At 48.7% G+C, this 23,146-nt stretch overlaps 1 protein-coding gene across 2 annotated transcripts in view; it reads right to left on the bottom strand.

Moving 5' to 3' along the window:
* Window positions 1-20,672, bottom strand: part of LOC133357301 (plastin-3-like) — an 86,092-nt gene extending 65,420 nt beyond the window's left edge. Inside the window, exons 1-4 of one of the 2 annotated variants that reach the window (XM_061575180.1) lie at window positions 20,644-20,672; window positions 5,088-5,153; window positions 4,417-4,556; window positions 435-564 (exon numbers count right to left, since the gene is read on the bottom strand). In XM_061575180.1, coding sequence (XP_061431164.1) covers window positions 435-564; window positions 4,417-4,556; window positions 5,088-5,139 — 322 coding nt within the window. In that variant the 5' untranslated portion in view covers window positions 5,140-5,153; window positions 20,644-20,672. Of the gene's footprint in view, window positions 1-434; window positions 565-4,416; window positions 4,557-5,087; window positions 5,154-20,637 lie in introns of both variants that reach the window. The other variant, XM_061575181.1, reaches the window with a different exon arrangement.
* Window positions 20,673-23,146: the final 2,474 nt, after the last annotated feature.

The following is a 23,146-nucleotide window of genomic DNA, read 5'->3' as shown; positions in this document are numbered from 1 at the left end:
TAGTTAACATCGCCCAACCACCACCATGATGATGATGATGATAGACGGGTTCGGGATCGAACCCAGGTGCTGGTGCACACCAGGCGCGGTAGTTAACATCTTGCCACCGTGATGGTGATGATGATGATGAAAGAGAGAGAGAGAGACACTCAAACTCCAAATATACAACAGGCATCTGCAGGTGTCGGGATGGAACCCAGATGCGTATTACCCGAGTACCAACCACCATCATGATGATGATAGACGCACAAGGACCCAAATATACAACAGGCGTCAGGGGTTGGGATCGAACCCACGAGGTGGTGCACATCAGGCGAGGTAGTTAACATCTTGCCACCGTGATGATGATGATGATGAAAGAGAGAGAGACACTCAAACTCCAAATATACAACAGGCATCTCCAGGTGTCGGCATGGAGCCCAGGTGCGAGTTACCTGAGTACGAGTGCTGGGTGCCCTCGCTGGAGATGTCCGACAGTCCGCCGACAGCGCAGAGACCCTCCTTCTGCCGGATCACGGTGCGAAACGTCTTGCTCACCTCGCCACGCTTCACCTCCGTATACAGCTGCGAGTCACACACACACACACAGGTGTGTTCGTATCTCCAGGTGACACACACACAGGTGTGTGTGTGCATCTCCAGGTGTGTGACACACACACACACAGGTGTGTGTATCTCCAGGTAAGATACACACACACACAGGTGTGTGTATCTCCAGGTGTGTGACACACACACACACACACGCAGGTATGTGTGTCTCCAGGTGACACACACACACACAGGTGTGTGTGTGTCTCCAGGTGACACACACACACACACAGGTGTGTGTGTGTCTCCAGGTGACACACACACACACAGGTGTGTGTGTCTCCAGGTGTGACACACACACAGGTGTGTGTGTATCTCCAGGTGACACACACACACAGGTGTGTGTGTGTCTCCAGGTGACACACACACACAGGTGACACACACACAGGTGTGTTCATATCTCCAGGTGACACACACACAGGTGTGTGTGTGTCTCCAGGTGATACACACACACACAGGTGTGTGTTGTTTCTCCAGGTGACACAAACACACACACAGGTGTGTGTGTGTATCTCCAGGTGAGATACACACACACAAGTGACCAACAGACCTCTAGACTCGAGTTCGCATTGGGGTCTAGAAATCCAGAGTTCTACTTCAGGTCACGATGGACTTCTCACGGTGGACTTCTCAAGATCGGTCTAAAACCCAAGTCTGGGTGATCTGCAGAGCTCAAGATTCTGAGTTAGACTCTGGTTCGTGTAGATTTCACATCCACAGTTCGAGTCTAGGTCACAGGTATCGTGGTGAGTGTTTTGATGAGTGAGTGTGGTGGTGAGTGGGTGTGGTGGTGAGTGGGGTGGTGAGTGTAGTGATGAGTGGGTGTGGTGGTGAGTGGGGTGGTGAGTGGGGTGGTGAGTGAGTGAGTGTAGTGGTGAGTGTAGTGGTGAGTGAGTGTAGTGGTGAGTGAGTGTAGTGGTGAGTATAGTGGTGAGTGTAGTGGTGAGTGTGGTGGTGAGTGAGTGTAGTGGTGATTGTAGTGGTGAGTGAGTGTCGTGGTGAGTGTAGTGGTGAGTGTAGTGGTGAGTGTCGTGGTGAGTGTAGTAGTGGTGAGTGTGATGGTGAGTGAGTGTAGTGGTGAGTGTAGTGGTGAGTGTACTAGTGGTGAGTGTAGTGGTGAGTGTACTAGTGGTGAGTGTAGTGGTGAGTGTAGTGGTGAGTGTACTAGTGGTGAGTGTACTAGTGGTGAGTGTAGTGGTGAGTGTACTAGTGGTGAGTGTACTAGTAGTGAGTGTACTAGTGGTGAGTGTACTAGTGGTGAGTGTAGTGGTGAGGGTACTAGTGGTGAGTGTAGTGGTGAGTGTACTAGTGGTGAGTGTGCTAGTGGTGAGTGTAGTGGTGAGTGTAGTGGTGAGTGTAGTGGTGAGTGTACTAGTGGTGAGTTTACTAGTGAGTGTCGTGGTGAGTGTACTAGTGGTGAGTGTACTAGTGGTGAGTGTAGTGGTGAGTGTACTAGTGGTGAGTGTACTAGTGGTGAGTGTAGTGGTGAGTGTGCTAGTGGTGAGTGTAGTGGTGAGTGTAGTGGTGAGTGTACTAGTGGTGAGTGTACTAGTGAGTGTCGTGGTGAGTGTACTAGTGGTGAGTGTACTAGTGGTGAGTGAGTGTGCTAGTGGTGAGTGTACTAGTGATGAGTGTAGTGGTGAGTGTACTAGTGGTGAGTGTACTAGTGGTGAGTGTACTAGTGGTGAGTGAGTGTACTAGTGGTGAGTGTACTAGTGATGAGTGTAGTAGTGGTGAGTGTACTAGTGGTGAGTGTACTGGTGAGTGTAGTGGTGGTGAGTGTACTAGTGGTGAGTGAGTGTACTAGTGGTGAGTGTACTAGTGGTGAGTGTACTAGTGGTGAGTGAGTGTACTAGTGGTGAGTGTACTAGTGGTGAGTGTACTAGTGGTGAGTGTACTAGTGGTGAGTGTACTCGTGGTGAGTGAGTGTACTAGTGGTGAGTGTACTAGTGGTGAGTGTACTAGTGGTGAGTGAAGTGGTGAGTGTACTAGTGGTGAGTGAGTGTACTAGTGGTGAGTGTAGTGGTGAGTGAGTGTAGTGGTGAGTGTACTAGTGGTGAGTGAGTGTACTAGTGGTGAGTGTAGTGGTGAGTGTACTAGTGGTGAGTGTACTAGTGGTGAGTGTAGTGGTGAGTGTACTAGTGGTGAGTGAGTGTACTAGTGGTGAGTTTACTAGTGGTGAGTGTAGTGTACTAGTGGTGAGTGTACTAGTGGTGAGTGTACTAGTGGTGAGTGTACTAGTGGTGAGTGTACTAGTGGTGAGTGAGTGTGCTAGTGGTGAGTGTAGTGGTGAGTGAGTGTACTAGTGGTGAGTGTACTAGTGGTGAGTGTACTAGTGAGTGAGTGTACTAGTGGTGAGTGTACTAGTGAGTGAGTGTACTAGTGGTGAGTGTACTAGTGAGTGAGTGTACTAGTGGTGAGTGTACTAGTGATGAGTGTGCTAGTGGTGAGTGTACTAGTGAGTGAGTGTACTAGTGGTGAGTGTACTAGTGGTGAGTGAGTGTAATAGTGGTGAGTGTACTAGTGGTGAGTGTACTAGTGGTGAGTGTACTAGTGGTGAGTGAGTGTACTAGTGGTGAGTGAGTGTACTAGTGGTGAGTGTAGTGGTGAGTGTAGTAGTGGTGAGTGTACTAGTGGTGAGTGTACTAGTGGTGAGGGAGTTTACTAGTGGTGAGTGTACTAGTGGTGAGTGTAGTGGTGAGTGTGTGTACTAGTGGTGAGTGTACTAGTGGTGAGTGTGTGTACTAGTGGTGAGTGTACTAGTGGTGAGTGTGTGTACTAGTGGTGAGTGTACTAGTGGTGAGTGAGTGTACTAGTGGTGAGTGTACTAGTGGTGAGTGTACTAGTGGTGAGTGTACTAGTGGTGAGTGTAGTGTACTAGTGGTGAGTGTACTAGTGGTGAATGTACTAGTGGTGAGTGTACTAGTGGTGAGTGTACTAGTGGTGAGTGAGTGTACTAGTGGTGAGTGTGGTGAGTGAGTGTACTAGTGGTGAGTGAGTGTACTAGTGGTGAGTGTACTAGTGGTGAGTGTACTAGTGGTGAGTGTACTAGTGGTGAGTGTGCTAGTGGTGAGTGTACTGGTGGTGAGTGAGTGTGCTAGTGGTGAGTGTACTAGTGGTGAGTGTACTAGTGGTGAGTGTACTAGTGGTGAGTGTACTAGTGGTGAGTGTGCTAGTGGTGAGTGTACTGGTGGTGAGTGAGTGTACTAGTGGTGAGTGTACTAGTGGTGAGTGTACTAGTGGTGAGTGTACTAGTGGTGAGTGTACTAGTGGTGAGTGAGTGTACTAGTGGTGAGTGTACTAGTGGTGAGTGTAGTGGTGAGTGTGTGTTCTAGTGGTGAGTGTACTAGTGGTGAGTGTACTAGTGGTGAGTGTACTAGTGGTGAGTGTACTAGTGGTGAGTGTACTAGTGGGAGTGTACTTCGAGTTGGTGAGTGTGCTAGTGGTGCTTGGTGGTGAGTGAGTGTGCTAATGGTGAGTGTAGTGGTAAGTGTACTAGTGAGTGTACTAGTGGTGAGTGTGCTAGTGGTGAGTGTACTAGTGGTGAGTGTACTAGTGGTGAGTGTACTAGTGGTGAGTGTACTGGTGGTGAGTGTACTAGTGGTGAGTGTGCTAGTGGTGAGTGTACTGGTGGTGAGTGAGTGTACTAATGGTGAGTGTAGTGGTAAGTGTACTAGTGAGTGTACTAGTGGTGAGTGTGCTAGTGGTGAGTGTACTAGTGGTGAGTGTATTGGTGGTGAGTGTACTAGTGGTGAGTGTACTAGTGGTGAGTGTACTAGTGGTGAGTGTACTAGTGGTGAGTGAGTGTACTAGTGGTGAGCGACTCACCTTGAGGAACTCCTCGAATCCCAGGTGTCCGCTCCTCTGAGCCGCGAGTTCCCGCAGGCGGAACCCGGGCAGGGGGCAGTGCGCCGCGTCGAACACCGCCTTGAGGTCCTGCTCCCCCACATAGCCCCGCCCCTCCACGTCTACAGCACACGGGGGGGGGGGCAGCGGGGGGGGGGCAGCGGGGGGGGGGGCAGAAGGGGGGGGGGTAGCGGGGGGGGCAAGGAGGGAGAGAGGGGTGGGGAGATGGGGGGGGGATTGAAGTGATGGGCAGAGGGGGGGGTGGGTTGAAGGGGGAAGGGCAGCGGGTAGGAGGGTGGGGAGAGTGGGGGGGTGCGAGTTTAAGGGGGGGCAAGAGGGAGAGGGGGGTGGGGAGAGGGGGGGGATTGAATTGGTGGGGTAAGGGGGGGCGGATTGAACGGGGGAGGGCAGGAGGGGGGAGAGGGGTGGGGAGAGGGGGGGGGATTTAAATGGTGGGGGCAGGGAGGCAGGTGGGGGTGAGGGGAGATGGGGAGGGTGCGGGTTGAAGCGGGGGGGGGCGAGCAGGGAGGGAGAGGGGGGAGTGGAGGGGGGGGGAGAATTCTATCCATCGAGGTCCAACCTCCCCCCCGACCGTGACCTTCACCGTGACCCCCCTTGACCTTGGCCCTGACCCCGCAGCGTCACTCACTCACCCACGCGTGCGAACGCCTCGCGGAGCTCGTGGACGTCGTCGGTGTGAGACATGGCGAGACTCGGTCCTGAGGCACGGAGACACGGGAACGGGGAGACACGGAGACGGGGAGACACGGAGACACAGGTGAGAGGGGGTAGAACGTGAGTGGGTGGCTGGGTGGGTGAGTGAGTGGGTGGGTGAGTGGGTGAGGGAATGGGTGGGTGAGTGGGTGGGTGAGTGAATGAGTAAGTCGGTGGCTGAGTGAGTGGGTGAGTGAATGAGTGAGTGGGTGGGTGAGTGAGTGGGTGGGTGAGTGAGTGAATGAGTGGGTGAGTGAATGGGTGGGTGAGTGAGTGAATGGGTGGGTGAGTGAATGAGTGGGTGAGTGAATGGGTGGGTGAATGAGTGAATGGGTGGGTGAGTGAGTGAGTGAGTGAATGAGTGAGTGAGTGAGTGGGGTGAGTGAATGGGTGGGTGAGTGAATGAATGGGTGAGTGGGTGGGTGAGTGAGTGTGTGGATGAGTAAGTGGGTGGCTGAGTGAGTGGGTGAGTGAGTGAGTGAGTGAATGGGTGGGTGAGTGAATGAGTGGGTGAGTGAATAGGTGGGTGAGTGAGTGAGTGAGTGAATGAGTGAGTGGGTGGGTGAGTGATTGAGTGGGTGAGTGAGTGGGTGGGTGGATGAGTGAGTGGGTGGCTGAGTGAGTGGGTGAGTGAGTGAGTGGGTGAGTGAGTGCATGGGTGGGTGAGTGAATGAGTGGGTGAGTGAATGAGTGGGTGAGTGAATGAGTGGGTGAGTGAGTGGGTGGGTGAGTGAATGAATGGGTGAGTGAGTGGGTGGGTGAGTCAATGAGTGGATGGATGAGTAAGTGGGTGGCTGCGTGGGTGGGTGGGTGGATTAGTGAATGAGTGGTTGGGTGGATTACTGGATGAGTGAATGAATAAGTAAGTGGGTGGGTGCGTGAGTGAGTGGGTTTGGTTGGCGAGTGAGTGGGTGGGTGGGTGAGTAAATGAATGGGTGGGTGAGTGGGTGGGTGGGTGAGTGAGTGGGTGAATGAGTAAGTAGGTGGATGAGTGAGTGTGTGGTTGTATTAATGAGTGGGTGAGTGAGTGGATGGGTCAATGACTAGGTGGGTGCATGAGTGGGTGAGTGAGTGGGTGGGTGGGTCGGTGAGTGGGTGGGTGGATGAGTGAGTGAATGAATGAATGTGTGGGTGGGTGAGTGTGGGTGGGTGGGTAAGTGAATGACGAAGTGGGTGAATGGATGGATGGGTGAGTTCATGGAGGGTGGATGGGTGAGTAAGTTTTTGGTTATACGAATGAGTGGGTGGATACATGGGTGGGTGAGTGAGTGGGTGGGTGAATGAGTAAGTTGGTAGGTGAGTGAGTGAGTGGGTGAGTTAGTTTGTAGTTATATTAATGAGTGAGTGAGTGAATGAGTGAGTGAGTTGGTGAATGAGCGAGTGGGTAAATGAGTGAGTGGGTGAATGATTCAGTGAGTGAGTGAGTGGGTGAATGAGTGAGTGGGTGAGTGAGTGGGTGAATGATTCAGTGGGTGAGTGAGTGGGTGAATTAGTGAGTGGGTAAGTGAGTGAGTGGGTGAATGAGTCAGTGGGTGAGTGAGTGGGTGAATTAGTGAGTGGGTAAGTGAGTGAGTGGGTGAATGATTCAGTGGGTGAGTGAGTGGGTGAATTAGTGAGTGGGTAAGTGAGTGAGTGGGTGAATGATTCAGTGGGTGAGTGAGTGGGTGTGTGAGTGAGTGAGTGAGTGTGTGAGTGAATGTGTCAGTGAGAGAGTGTGTGAGTGGGTGAATGAATGAGTGAGTGAGTGGGTGAGTGAGTGAGTGAGTGGGTGAATGAATGAGTGAGTGGGTGAGTGAGTGAGTGGGTGAGTGAGTGAGTGAGTGGGTGAATTAGTGAGTGGGTAAGTGAGTTAGTGGGTGAATGATTCAGTGGGTGAGTGAGTGGGTGAATTAGTGAGTGGGTAAGTGAGTGAGTGGGTGAATGATTCAGTGGGTGAGTGAGTGGGTGAATTAGTGAGTGGGTAAGTGAGTGAGCGGGTGAATAAATTCAGTGGGTGAGTGAGTGGGTGAATTAGTGAGTGGGTAAGTGACTGTGTGAGTGAGTGGGTGTCTTTCAAGAACATCCTGTCAACTGTTCGCAGCATGGGGCGATATTGGTGCTGTGCATAATCGCCATGGAGTAATTTGCAGGCAGCAGTGGGATGTTTATGGCCAATACCGATTAGCACGGCTGGCTACGTACGGTGCGAAAGAAGTTCGACATACATACGACCCATACACTAACACTGCCCATAGACTAACACTGCCCATAGACTAACACTGCCCATAGACTCAGCACTACCCATAGACTCAACACTGCCCATAGACTCAGCACTACCCATAGACTCAACACTACCCATAGACTCAACACTGCCCATAGACTCAACACTGCACCATAGACTCAACACTACCCATAGACTCAACACTGCCCATAGACTCAACAGTGCCCATAGACTCAACACCACCCATAGACTAACACTACCCATAGACTAACACTGCCCATAGACTCAACACTACCCATAGACTCAACACTGCCCATAGACTAACACTGCCCATAGACTCAACACTGCCCATAGACTCAACACTACCCATAGACTAACACTACCCATAGACTACCACTGTCCATAGACTCAACACTACCCATAGACTCAACACTACCCATAGACTAACACTACCCATAGACTAACACTACCCATAGACTCAACACTACCCATAGACTAACACTGCCCATAGACTAACACTACCCATAGACTAACACTACCCATAGACTCAACACTACCCATAGACTAACACTGCCCATAGACTAAGACTATCCATAGACTAACACTACCCATAGACTAACGCTACCCATAGACTAACACTGCCCATAGACTATCACTACCCATAGACTAACACTACCCATAGACTAACACTACCCATAAACTGACACTACCCATAGACTAACACTACCCATAGACTAACACTACCCATAAACTAACAATACCCATAGACTAACACTACCCATAAACTAACACTACCCATAGACTAACACTGCCCATAGTCTACCACTGCCCATAGACTCAACACTACCCATAGACTCAACACTGTCCATAGACTCAACACTGCCCATAGACTCAACACTACCCATAGACTAAACACTGCACCATAGACTCAACACTGCACCATAGACTCAACACTGCCCATAGACTCAACACTGCCCATAGACTCAACACTGCCCATAGACTCAACACTGCCCATAGACTAACACTACCCATAGACTCAACACTACCCATAGACTAACACTACCCATAGACTCAACACTGCCCATAGACTCAACACTGCCCATAGACTCAACACTGCCCATAGACTCAACACTGCACCATAGACTCAACACTAACCATAGACTCAACACTAACCATATACTCAACACTGCCCATAGACTAACACTGCCCATAGACTCAACACTGCCCATAGACTAACACTGCCCATAGACTCAACAATACCCATAGACTAACACTACCCATAGACTAACACTACCCATAGACTAACACTACCCATAGACTCAACACTACCCATAGACTAACACTACCCATAGACTAACACTACCCATAGACTAACACTGCCCATAGACTCAACACTACCCATAGACTAACACTACCCATAGACTAACACTACCCATAGACTCAACACTACCCATAGACTAACACTACCCATAGACTCAACACTACCCATAGACTAACACTACCCATAGACTCAACACTACCCATAGACTAACACTACCCATAGACTAACACTACCCATAGACTAACACTACCCATAGACTCAACACTACCCATAGACTAACACTACCCATAGACTAACACTACCCATAGACTAACACTGCCCATAGACTCAACACTACCCATAGACTAACACTACCCATAGACTAACACTACCCATAGACTAACACTACCCATAGACTAACACTACCCATAGACTAACACTGCCCATAGACTCAACACTACCCATAGACTAACACTACCCATAGACTCAACACTGCCCATAGACTAACACTGCCCATAGACTAACACTACCCATAGACTAACACTACCCATAGACTAACACTACCCATAGACTAACAATGCGTACGGTGTGAAAGAAGTTCAACGTACATCGAGGAAACCAAATCATCTGTACAGAACAGGGGGATAACAGACAAGCTCCACACTCACTCACACTCTCTCACTCTCTCACACACACACTCACACTCTCACACACACTCACACACTTTCTCACACTCACTCACTCTCTCTCTCTCACACACTCTCACTCACACTCTCTCACTCTCTCACACACTCACACTCTCTCACCACACCCCCACACTCTCACCACACTCTCTCACACACTCTCACACTCTCTCACACTCTCTCTCTCTCACACTCACTCACACACTCTCACCACACTCTCTCACACACTCTCACACTCTCTGACACTCTCACACACACACTCACCACACTCTCACACACTCCCAAACACTCTCTCTCACACACTCCCAAACACTCTCTCTCATACACTCTCTCACACACTCTCTCACACACACTCTCACACACACTCTCACCACACTCTCTCACTCTCTCACACACACTCTCACACACTCTCACAGACACTCTCACCACACACTCTCACACACTCTCTCACTCACACTCACACACACACACTCACACTCTCTCACACACACTCACACTCTCTCACACTCTCACCACACACACTCACACTCCCACACACTCTCACACACTCTCTCACACACTCTCGCTCTCTCTCTCTCACACTCTCTCACACTCTCTCACACACACTCTCTCACACACACTCACACACTAACACACACTCTCTCTCTCTTTAACTCTCTCACACTCTCTCACCACACTCTCACCACACTCTCACCACACTCTCTCACACACTCTCTCTGTCTCTCACACTCTCTCACACACACTCTCTCACACACACTCTCTCTCACACACTCTCTCTGTCTCTCACACTCTCTCACACACACTCTCTCACACACACTCTCTCACACACACTCACACACTCACACACACTCTCTCTTTCACTCTCTCACACTCTCTCACACACTCTCTCTCTCTCTCACACTCTCTCACACACAATCACACACTCACACACACTCTCTCTCTCTTTCACTCTCTCACACTCACACACACTCTCACCACACTCTCACCACACTCTCTCACACACTCTCTCTCTCTCACACTCTCTCACACACTCTCACACACTCTCACACACCCACCCTCCCACACACTCACACTCTCACCACACTCTCTCACTCTCACACTCTCTCTCTCACACTCTCACACACTCCCAAACTCTCACACTCTCTCACACTCTCTCACACACTCTCACACACTCTCACACACTCTCTCACACACTCTCACACACTCTCACACTCTCTCACCACACACTCTCTCACTCTCACACACTCTCACACACTCTCACACACTCTCTCACACTCTCTCACTCTCACACACTCTCACTCTCACACTCTCTCACACTCTCACACTCTCACACACTCTCACACACTCTCACACACTCTCTCTCACTCACACACATTATCTCACTTGTTCCCCTTTCCTCTCTCCTGCCCCTTATCAGCCCTCAACACAAAGGCAAAGATCCCCCGTATAGCCTGTAACAGACTGCAGGGGCAAGTGCTGTCAGCGAGCACCTATGAAGGCCGGCACGGCACACGAGGGGGTGGGTGGCCAGCACCACGCCCGGCCGCCTTTGTCTCCCTAGTGGCGATGTTTACACACCGCACCAGGTACCCATTTGAGGCTGAGTCGACCTAGAGGAGGCCCAGGACCGGTTCAGATAATCGTCACAGGTGTTGGTCGTGAGCGGGAATCGAACCTGGGTCGCCAGGTTCTTAGCACACCACCTCTCATACACACACACTCGCTCTCTCACACATACTCTCGAACCCTCACACTCTCACACACCACACACACTCACACACCACACACACACTCACTCTCACATACTCATTCTCACCACACACACACTCACTCTCAAACCCTCACACTCTCACACACTCACTCTCACCACACACACTCACACACCACACACACTCACACACCACACACTCACTCTCACACACTCACTCTCACCTCACACACACTCACTGTCACACACTCACCACACACACACTCACTGTCACACACTCTCAAACACCACACACACTCACCACACACACTTACTCTCACCACACACACACTCTCTATCACACACACTCTCACACACACTCTCAAACCCTCACACTCTCACACACTCACTCTCACCACACACACTCACACACCACACACTCACTCTCATACACTCACTCTCACTACACACACACTTACTCTCACACACTCACTCTCACCACACACACTCTCTCTCTCTCACACACACTCACCCTCACACTCTCACACACACTCACCACACACACTCACCACATACGCACTCACCACACACACACTCACCACACACACACTCACTCACCACACACACTCACTCTCACTCACCACACTCTCACTCTCACCGCACACACTCACCACACACTCACTCACTCACCACTTACACTCACTCACACTCACCACACACACACTCACCACACACACTCACACTCACTACACACACTCACACTCACACACACCACACACACACACTCACCACACACACTCACACTCACCACACACACACACTCTCACACTGACCCTCACCACACACTCACCACACACACGCACTCTCACCACACACACTCACTCTCACACACCACACACACTCTCACTCACCACACCCCCACTCACTCTCACTCACTCTCACCACACACACACACTCACTCACTCTCACCACACACACACTCACACACATTCACTCTCACCACACACCCCAACACACTCACCACACACTCTCACTCACCACACACACTCACTCACTCTCACCACACACACACTCACTCTCATCACACACACACTCACTCACCACACACACTCACCACACACTCTCACACTCACCACACACACTCACCACACACACTCACCACACACACTCACACTCACCAGACACACACTAACCACACACACTCACTCTCACCACACACACTCACTCTCACCACACCCACTCACACACACACATTCACTCTCACCACACCCCCACACACTCACCACACACTCTCACTCACCACACACACTCACTCACTCTCACCACACACACACTCACTCTCATCACACACACACTCACTCACCACACACACTCACCACACACTCTCACACTCACCACACACACACTAACCACACACACTCACTCTCACCACACACACTCACTCTCACACACACTCACCACACCCACTCTCACTCACCACACACACTCACTCTCACCACACACACACTCACTCTCATCACACACACACTCACTCACCACACACACTCACCACACACTCTCACACTCACCACACACACACTAACCACACACACTCACTCTCACCACACACACTCACTCTCACACATACTCACCACACCCACTCTCACTCACCACACACACTCACTCTCACCACACCCACTCACACACACACATTCACTCTCACCACACCCCCCACACACTCAGGCGCTCTCTCTCACTCCCTCTCCTGCTCCCGTTTCCTCTCTCGCTCCCCTTATCGCCCGCTCACCTGCCCGCTACCAGCTCGCCCTCACCGCCCTCACCGCTCTCCCTCCACTCCTCCTCGGCGGTGACTCACCACCAGGCACGGGGGGCTGGTGGGGAGCGGTGGCGCAGTGGTTAGCGCACTGCGCTCTGTTACTCGTAGTTCGCAGATCGTCCGATTTGGCGGTGGGGCACGGCTATTGTCAAAGGCGAGTGAGCGGCAACCCCAAGTCACCTCGACACCGATGGTACTTGACCTAGCACTGCAGCCTTGCATCGATTTGGTAATTTACAATCGAAATTTTTGTTGTTACATATATCAAGGCCGTAGCCATGGTGTCAACATTGGGGGGGACCAGATATTCCCCCCCCACCCAGAAAAAAAAAAATCAAAATTTGAAGACGAATTTTCTGCCTGAAATATTAACAAAATTCACTACTCTTCGGTTCTTTCGGTAAAGTCACGTATAAAGATAAAATAAGAAATGAAATAATAGCATTATTTAATTTATTATTTTATCTTTATACGTGACTTTACCGAAAGAACCAAAGAGTAATTCCTGCAGTCACGAAAGCTTCAAATTAAAATTCACTACCACATAGGATGGACTTTTTAAGAATTTTTGTACAATAATGTCTAATAGTGTATATTGTATTACATTGCTCTGTTTTTTCTTTTTAACCTTTTTTTATTTCATCGTATGTAATGGCAGAGATTAGGGATTCATAAAGTACAACTATAACCACAATCATATTAACAGAAATCTATTTTATAGCAATATATTAGTGGGGGGGGGGGGACATTTTGAGCATATTTGAATATTGAGGGGGGATGTGCCCCCCCCCTCCAAAATATATTATAATTACGGCCTTGACATATATAATGTTAATTACTCCATAATAGTTAGATCGATCGCGTAAATATAAATGCATCATCTTCTTGGTTCTTTCGGTAAAGTCATGTAGAATGGAAATAATAAAATAATAAAAATACACCCTAATAAAATAAGAATTTTATTGTAATTTTATTATTAAACGATAATAAAGTAATTATTTTATTATGTTTTATTTTCATTATTTTATTATTTCCATTCTACGTGACTTTACCGAAAGTACCAAGAAGATGAATCCCTGCAGTCACGAAAGCTTTAAATCGAAATTTTATAATGTTTTATTTTTATTATTTTATTATTTCCCTTCTACGTGACTTTACCGAAAGAACCAAGAAGATGAATCCCTGCAGTCACGAAAGCTTTAAATCGAAATATAAATGCGTCGTTAAACCCGCCACAATCCGACCACGACCAATCACTAAGGTCTGTCACGGAAACAGAACGTGCCATTTCGTCTCCAACACACAGCCGGTGTGCGCTGTACCTAGCAACGAAAACGCCACGTTCTGTTTTGCGTGGCTAACCTCACTCATGGGCTGTGTCGGGTGGTGGCGGGTTTAACGACGCGTTTATATTTGCGTGATATATCCCCCCAAAAAACCCTCTGTAATGGTCAACAGCTGTTGGACACAGACACACACACTCGCTGCAGAACGAGGGGAGAACATCCACCCTTCACACAGACGCAACGGGGCGCCCGCTTTGGGAGTCGAACCCAGGCGTCAAATCTCGCTCCCGTCATATCCCCAGACGTGCAGTACATGTGGGGAGAGATGTGCGTGCTTTGAAGGAGGAGGGCAATTGCCCGAAACGTCGTTTCCTATTATTGCATGTTTGTTTATTTTAGAGGCCGCACTCGAGTGTCGAGTGGTTTGTTTACAATTGGATAGGGAGTGCAGACGGACTCCTCGACTTACGAACTTTCAGAGATACAAACAAACCTGGTCAGTACATCCAGTTGACAGTTCCGACCGAGAGTCGTAAGTTCAACCGCCACGCAACATATGGTGGTGACATCTACAACTACAGAACGCGAAGAACCAGTGGCATCTACATCTGCAGAACATGAAGATCCAGTGGCATCTACATCGACAGAACATGAAGATCCAGTGGCATCTACATCTGCAGAACGTGAAGAACCAGTGGCATCTACAACTACAGAACGTGAAGAACCAGTGGCATCTACATCTGCAGAACGTGAAGACCCAGTGGCATCTACATCTACAGAACGTGAAGAACCAGTGGCATCTACAACTACAGAACATGAAGATCCAGTGGCATCTACATCTGCAGGACGTGAAGAACCAGTGGCATCTACATCTACAGAACGTGAAGAACCAGTGGCATCTACATCTGCAGAACGTGAAAAATCAGTGGCATTTACAACTACAGAACGTGAAGAACCAGTGGCATCTACATCTGCAGAACGTGAAGAACCAGTGGCATCTACATCTACAGAACGTGAAGAACTAGTGGCATCTACATCTGCAGAACGTGAAGAACCAGTGGCGTCTACATCTGCAGAACAGGAAGAACCAGTGGCATCTACATCTGCAGAACGTAAGAACCAGTGGCATCTACATCTGCAGAACATGAAGAACCAGTGGCATCTACATCTGCAGAACATGAAGAACCAGTGACATCTACATCTACAGAACATGAAGATCCAGTGGCATCTACATCTACAGAACGTGAAGAACCAGTGGCATCTACAACTACAGAACATGAAGATCCAGTGGCATCTACATCTGCAGAACGTGAAGAACCAGTGACATCTACATCTGCAGAACGTGAAGAGCCAGTGGCATCTACATCTGCAGAACAGGAAGAACCAGTGACATCTACATCTGCAGAACGTGAAGAACCAGTGGCATCTACATCTGCAGAACGTAAGAACCAGTGGCATCTACATCTGCAGAACGTGAAGAACCAGTGGCATCTACATCTGCAGAACGTGAAGAAGCAGTGGCATCTACATCTGCAGAACGTGAAGAACCAGTGGCATCTAGATCTGCAGAACGTGAAGAACCAGCGGCATCTAGATCTGCAGAACGTGAATAACCAGTGGCATCTACATCTACAGAACATGAGGAACCAGTGGCATATATATCTACAGAACGTGAATAACCAGTGGCATCTACATCTGCAGAACATGAAGAACCAGTGGCATCTACATCTGCAGAACGTGAATAACCAGTGACATCTACATCTACAGAACATGAAGATCCAGTGGCATCTACATCTGCAGAACATGAATAACCAGTGGCATCTACAACTACAGAACATGACGAACCAGTGGCATCTACATCTGCAGAACATGAAGAACCAGTGGCATCTACATCTACAGAACATGAAGAACCAGTGACATCTACATCTACAGAACATGAAGAACCAGTGGCATCTACATCTGCAGAACGTGAAAAACCAGTGGCATCTACATCTGCAGAACGTGAAGAACGAGTGGCATCTACATCTGCAGAACATGAAGAACCAGTGGCATCTACATCTGCAGAACGTGAAGAACCAGTGGCATCTACATCTGCAGAACATGAAGAACCAGTGGCATCAACAGCTGCAGAACATGAAGAACCAGTGGCATCTACATCTACAGAACGTGAATAACCAGTGGCATCTACTTCTGCAGAACATGAAGAAGCAGTGGCATCTACATCTACAGAACGTGAAGAACTAGTGGCATCTACATCTGCAGAACGTGAAGAACCAGTGGCATCTACATCTGCAGAACGTGAATAACTAGTGGCATCTACATCTGCAGAACGTGAAGAACCAGTGGCATCTACTTCTGCAGAACATGAAGAAGCAGTGGCATCTACATCTGCAGAACGTGAAGAACCAGTGGCATCTACATCTGCAGAACGTGAATAACCAGTGGCATCTACATCTACAGAACGTGAAGAACCAGTGGCATCTACATCTGCAGAACGTGAAGAACCAGTGGCATCTACATCTGCAGAACACGAAGAACCAGTGGCATCTACATCTGCAGAACGTGAAGAACCAGTGGCATCTACATCTGCAGAACGTGAAGAACGAGTGGCATCTACATCTGCAGAACGTGAAGAACCAGTGGCATCTACATCTGCAGAACGTGAAGAACCAGTGGCATCTACATCTGCAGAACATGAAGAACCAGTGGCATTTACATCTGCAGAACATGAAGAACCAGTGGCATCTACATCTGCAGAACGTGAAGAACCAGTGGCATCTACATCTGCAGAACGTGAAGAACGAGTGGCATCTACATCTGCAGAACGTGAAGAACCAGTGGCATCTACATCTGCAGAACATGAAGAACCAATGGCATCTACATCTGCAGAACGTGAAGAACCAGTGGCATCTACTTCTGCAGAACATGAAGAAGCAGTGGCATCTACATCTGCAGAACAGGAAGAACCAGTGGCATCTACATCTGCAGAACAGGAAGAACCAGTGGCATCTACATCTGCAGAACAGGAAGAACCAATGGCATCTACATCTGCAGAACGTGAAGAACCAGTGGCATCTACATCTGCAGAACATGAAGAAGCATGTTCTGCATGCGTGAACAGCAGTCACGAACAGCAAAGTCGCGAACAGCAAAGTCGCGAACAGCAGAGTCACGAACAGCAAAGTCACGAACAGCAGTCGCGAACAGCACAGTCGCGAACAGCACAGTCACGAACAGCAACGTCGCGAACAGCAGAGTCACGAACAGCAACGTCGCGACCATGTGCGGAACGCGATAGGAGACGCGGTCAGAAACGGGAAACGCGCCACGCACCGCCACTCGCTCTCACCGCACAAAGACAAAGATCCCCCGTCTAGCCTTCACCAGACGGCTGTGGAAAGTGCTTGTTGGCGAGTAGCACCCTGTGAAGGCCGGCACGGGCATACGAGGGGGGTGATTGGTCAACACCACGCCCGGCCGCCTTTGTCTCCCCGGTGCCGTTGCGTAACACGTGACGATGCGTTACGCAGCGGCGCCAGTTGCTGATTTGAGGCTGAGTCGACCTAGGGGGAGGCCCAGGGACGGTTCGGATATTCGCTGTCAATGCCATCGGGGTCGTGAGTGGGAGTGGAACTTGGTTCGCCTGGTTCGGAGCGCAACGCCCCAACCGATATACACCACGCAAATATATACATATGTATATATTTGCAATCACACACTCGTACACTGACTCTAGATTTGAAGCTTTCGTGACTGCAAGGATTCGTATTCTTAGGTTTTTTCGGTAAAGTCACGTAGATACATTTTTTTAATTTAAATTAATCAAAGTAAAATAAAAATAAAATAAAAACCACGACACCTGAAGACGGAAGCTTGTGTTGCCTCCGAAACGTCGTGATTTTTATTTTATTTTTATTTTACTTTTATTAATTAAATTTTTTTATCTACGTGACTTTATCGTACACTGACGTTAAATCTCGCGCACACCGCACGCAATCTCACGCAACCACTCACGCAATCTCACGCAACCACTCACGCAATCTCATGCAACCACTCACGCAATCTCACGCAACCACTCACGCAATCTCACGCAACCACTCACGCAATCTCACGCAACCACTCACGCAATCTCACGCAACCACTCACGCAATCTCACGCAACCACTCGCACAATCTCACGCAACCACTCACGCAATCTCACGCAACCACTCACGCAATCTCACGCAACCACTCACGCAATCTCACGCAACCACTCACGCAATCTCACGCAACCACTCACGCAATCGCACGCAACCACTCACGCAATCTCACGCAACCACTCACGCAATCTCACGCAACCACTCACGCAACCACTCACGCAATCTCACGCAACCACTCGCGCAATCTCGCGCAACCACTCACGCAGTCTCACACAACCACTCACGCAACCACTCACGCAATCTCACGCAACCACTCGCGCAATCTCGCGCAACCACTCACGCAATCTCACGCAACCACTCACGCAATCTCACGCAACCACTCACGCAATCTCACGCAACCACTCGCGCACACCGCACGCAATCTGGTGCAATTTCCGCTCTCTAAGTGGACTGATGTCCGACACTCTGCCGCGTGGTGCGATGCTGACTCCGCAAACTGCGCACGCAATCAAGAGGCTGGCAGTTCGATCTCCCGGCGTGGCAGTTGCCACATTGTTGCGCATATATTCAATCCCCCCGCCTGCCCCCAGCGGTATGAATTGTGAAGGACCGCAGTCTGTTTGGTTTCTCCGCAGGTGTGGAGGTAAATTGTGGGTGACTCTACCAAGACGAATTGGTCAAGCCGCTCTAGAGCTCCCTCCAGCGGAGGCCCCTGCCGCCAGCAGTGGATGGAGCAAGGCAGTTGCAGGGCTGCGCCTCTGCCTCGCACCTGTTAGGGACTGCAGTAGACTATGAAGGCTCTCTAGTCTAGTAATAGGTTTTTACCCTTTCAACTGGTTAACAAAAACTGACACCTTTATACAAGGCATCATGTTTGCAATAACCACAACACAAGCAGTCAAAATGCAAACAAAAAGAAACAACTCTGATGATGATAATGATATGCACTGTCCTTGAAGTTGATTGGTCCACACCCGAGACAGCTTTTCTTAGAGCCTAGTCTCCATTGGTATTGGACCAGATGACGCCAAAAGGCGTACAACTCAAAAAAACAGCGCACTATCAGAGTATTGAGAGCTCGGGTTAAGTATTTACACTATGAGACCTCCTTTACCAGTGGCAAAATATTGTAATAGGTTACTAAAAACATATTACTATATTTTGCCACTGGTAAAAATATAGTAATAGGTTACTAAAAACCTATTACTATATTTTGCCACTGGTAAAGGAGGTCTCATAGTGGATCTCTAGTCCCTCTAGAACATCGCTAGAATTCACATCACTTAATCATCTCTCCAATGACAATTCACATGACTCACTCAGTTCAATATCCATTCTAGAACATCGCTAGAATTCACATGACTCACTCAGTTCAATATCCATTCTAGAACATCATTAGAATTCACATGACTCGCTCAGTTCAATATCCATTCTAGAACATCATTAAAATTCACATGACTCACTCAGTTCAATATCCATTCTAGAACATCATTAGAATTCACATCACTCACTCAGTTCAATATCCATTCTAGAACACCATTAGAATTCACATGACGCACTCAGTTCAATATCCATTCTAGAACATCATTAGAATTCACATCACTCAATCATCTCTCCAGTAATTCTAGAACATCGCTGGAATTCACATCACTCAGCGTTCTGTCCGTTTTAAAACATCATTAGAATTCACATCAGGCACTCAGTTCAATATCCATTCTAGAACATCAATATAATCCACATCACTCACTCAGGTTTCAATCCCGTTTAGACCATCACTAAAATTCACATCACTCACTCAGCAGCTCTCTATGCTTTCTAGACCATCACTAGAATCCACATTACATCATTTAGCCCTTTATCCATTCTAGACCATCACTATAATTCACGTAACTCTCTCAGCTCTCTAGCCCTTTCAGACCATCACTAGAATCCACATCGCATCACTCAGCTCTCTATGTCTTCTAGAACATCGCTGGAATTCACATCACTCAGCTTTCTGTCCCTTTTAAAACATCATTAGAATTCACATCACTCACTCAGTTCAATATCCATTCTAGAACATCACGAGAATTCACATCACTCACTCAGCTCTCTATCCCTTCTGGACCATCACGAGAATTCACATCACATTACTCAGCTCTCTATCCCTTCTAGACCATGACGAGAATTCACATCACTCGCTCAGCTCCATATCCCTTCTAGACCATCACCAGAATTGACATCACTCACTCGACAACTCGCAATTGCGAAGACGTCGATCTGAAGAAGTCAACCAAATCAGCATTTAGCTCAGCAAATCAATTGGCATCATGCGCCGTTGAGCTGACAAATTTAGCGGTGTGTGTGCGCGCGCGTAAAAGCCGCGCGCGTACCCCGTACCGTTACCGTATAGCAAGCCGAGGTCTGCGGAGAGGAGTGCGTGGGAGCGTTTGTGCCAACACCCCGTGTCCCTTATATGGGGCACAGGAAAAGCCATGCGATGACAAAATCCGAAAGGGCACCCTCTGATTTGCTCAGAGGCCGACAGAACTCCGATGCACAAACCCAGCCCACCCAAAACCCTACCCCGCAAGTTCGGGACCGTAAAAGGGCATTTGTGCGAAACCGCAAATTTCCTCTTAACCGCAGTTGGGTTCGATCGTGTCGTCACTCGGAATGGAAATGAGCATCGTCACTCGAGACAATCGTCCAGTGTGGCCACTCAAGACGATCTCCAGCGTGGCCACTCAAGACAATCTCCACTCAAGGCAACGCGTAGAGACACCGAGTTTCTCAGCGGCAAGTTGATTGCAACTCGGTGAGAACTCAAGAGACCACATGGACCTGAGGGCATTCTACTGCTGCCAGGAGGGGTAGCGATGACTGCTGCTGTGTGGGACTCGCCTAGGGGCACCCCCAGAGGCAGCTGTCTCTGTGCAGCAGTCTGCTGCCAGTAGGGGAAGCGATGATTGCTACTGTGTGGGACTCGCCTAGGGGCACCCCCAGGGGCAGCTGTCTCTGTGCATCAGTCTGTTGCCAGTAGGAGAAGCGATGATTGCTACTGTGTGGGTCTCGCCTAGGGGCACCCCCAGGGGCAGCTGTCTCTGTGCATCAGTCTGTTGCCAGTAGGGGCGGAGCCAGGATTTTGACTTTGGGGGGACTGACTTAAATATTATACTCTTAGGTTTTTTTTGGTAAAGTCACGTAGGTTAAAATAAATAATAAAAATAATAGAAATAAAATAATAAATCACGACGTTTCGGAGGCAACACAAGTCTCCGTCATCAGGTGGGACCGTCACAGCTAGAATTTACTGTATCAAGTGAGGCAAAACTCAAAAAAAAATTAGCTGTGACGGTTCCACCTGATGATGGAGACTTGTGTTGCCCCCGAAACGTCGTGATTTATTATTTTATTTCTATTATTATTTCTTTTATTTATATTATTTATTTTCACCTACGTGACTTTACCGAAAAAACCTAAGAGTATGAATCCTTGCAGTCACGAAAGCTTCAAATCTAGAATGACTTCAATATTCTGAGACATCCAGTGTATGTTTTAAAATGGCCGCCACAAATGCAGAAAACAAATTTTTGTGGATTTGAACACGGCGAGCTGACATGCTCATGAACTGCTGGACAATATCGGAGAGTTCATCTTCTTGGTTCTGTCGGTAAAGTCACGTAGAAGGGAAAGAATAAAATAATAAAAATAAAACATAATAAAATACAATTCTCACGGCGTTTCGGCCACAACGCAAGCAGCCTCGGGTGAAGTACAGGTCTGTCGGAAAGACAGCGTCTGAATGAACACCACCAAGCTTGGCAGCGTATATTTAAGCTTGGTTTAGGGGAGGAAGGGCGCCTTGACAAACGGAATTTGCATATCAACAGAGGAATTTAGCATATTTATGGAAAATGCAGAAATGGGATTAGTCACAACTTGTGGAATGTGTAGGAGGTGGGGGGGGTTTAAAAGTCATATTATGCCCGTGCATTATGCAGTATTAGCAGCAACAAAGGGAGGAGGTAGGGTTAGCGGTAATAAAAGGGACGGAATTTTAATAGTGAAGAGCTGCAGCAGTCAAACCTGATCAAGTTCGTCATTGCCATCGTCCTCGGACGAACGACAGGCAATACGATCCTGCGCCGCTCCGGCCCGGTTAGATCCACGAGCGAATGGACTTGATGAAGAGCGTCGTTGACAGCGACTGGCGAACGCACGTGAACCACTGCCCGGCTCCGCTATTCGCAGGGAGTTGACGTCGCCGGCGTTCCCAAGTAGTCGCAGGCCTTCTCGATGTATATCAGTATCAAGTCGGACATCCAGTCGTCGCCCGTGCCGGTACGCAGCCGCGACTTCAACATTTTCACGGCGGAGAATGCGCACTCGGTGGTGGCCGTAGAGATCGGGAGAGTCGGGATCAGTCGAATGAGCTTATACAAGTGAGGAAATATGATAACTGTTTTTTTACCCTTCCATCTGGCAACAAAACTGACACCTTTTTTACAAGGAGTCATGTTCGCATAGACCACAATACCTGCAGTCATAATGCAAACAAAAAACATAACTCTGATAATGTATGCACTGTCCTTGAAGTTGATTGATCCACACCCGAGACAGCTTTCCTTAGAGCCTAGTCTCACATGGTGTTGGACCAGATGACGCCAAAAGGCGCACAACTCAAAGACAATGCACCATCAGAGTATGAGAGCTCGGGGTAAGCATTTACACCATTGGAACCTTATTTGCCAGTAGAAAAATATGATAATTGTTGTTTTACCCTTTTTATCTGGCAACAAAACTGACACCATTTCTACAAGGAGTCATGTTCGCATGGACCACAATACCTGCAGTCATAATGCAAAACAAAAAACATAACTCTGATAATGTGCACTGTCCTTGAAGT

This window comes from Lethenteron reissneri, chromosome 57 (assembly GCF_015708825.2).
Source record: "Lethenteron reissneri isolate LAM-NWPU_2019-01 chromosome 57, ASM1570882v1, whole genome shotgun sequence".
Classification (NCBI taxonomy): Eukaryota; Metazoa; Chordata; class Hyperoartia; order Petromyzontiformes; family Petromyzontidae; genus Lethenteron; species Lethenteron reissneri.
This window is presented reverse-complemented; position numbering and strand designations above follow the sequence as displayed.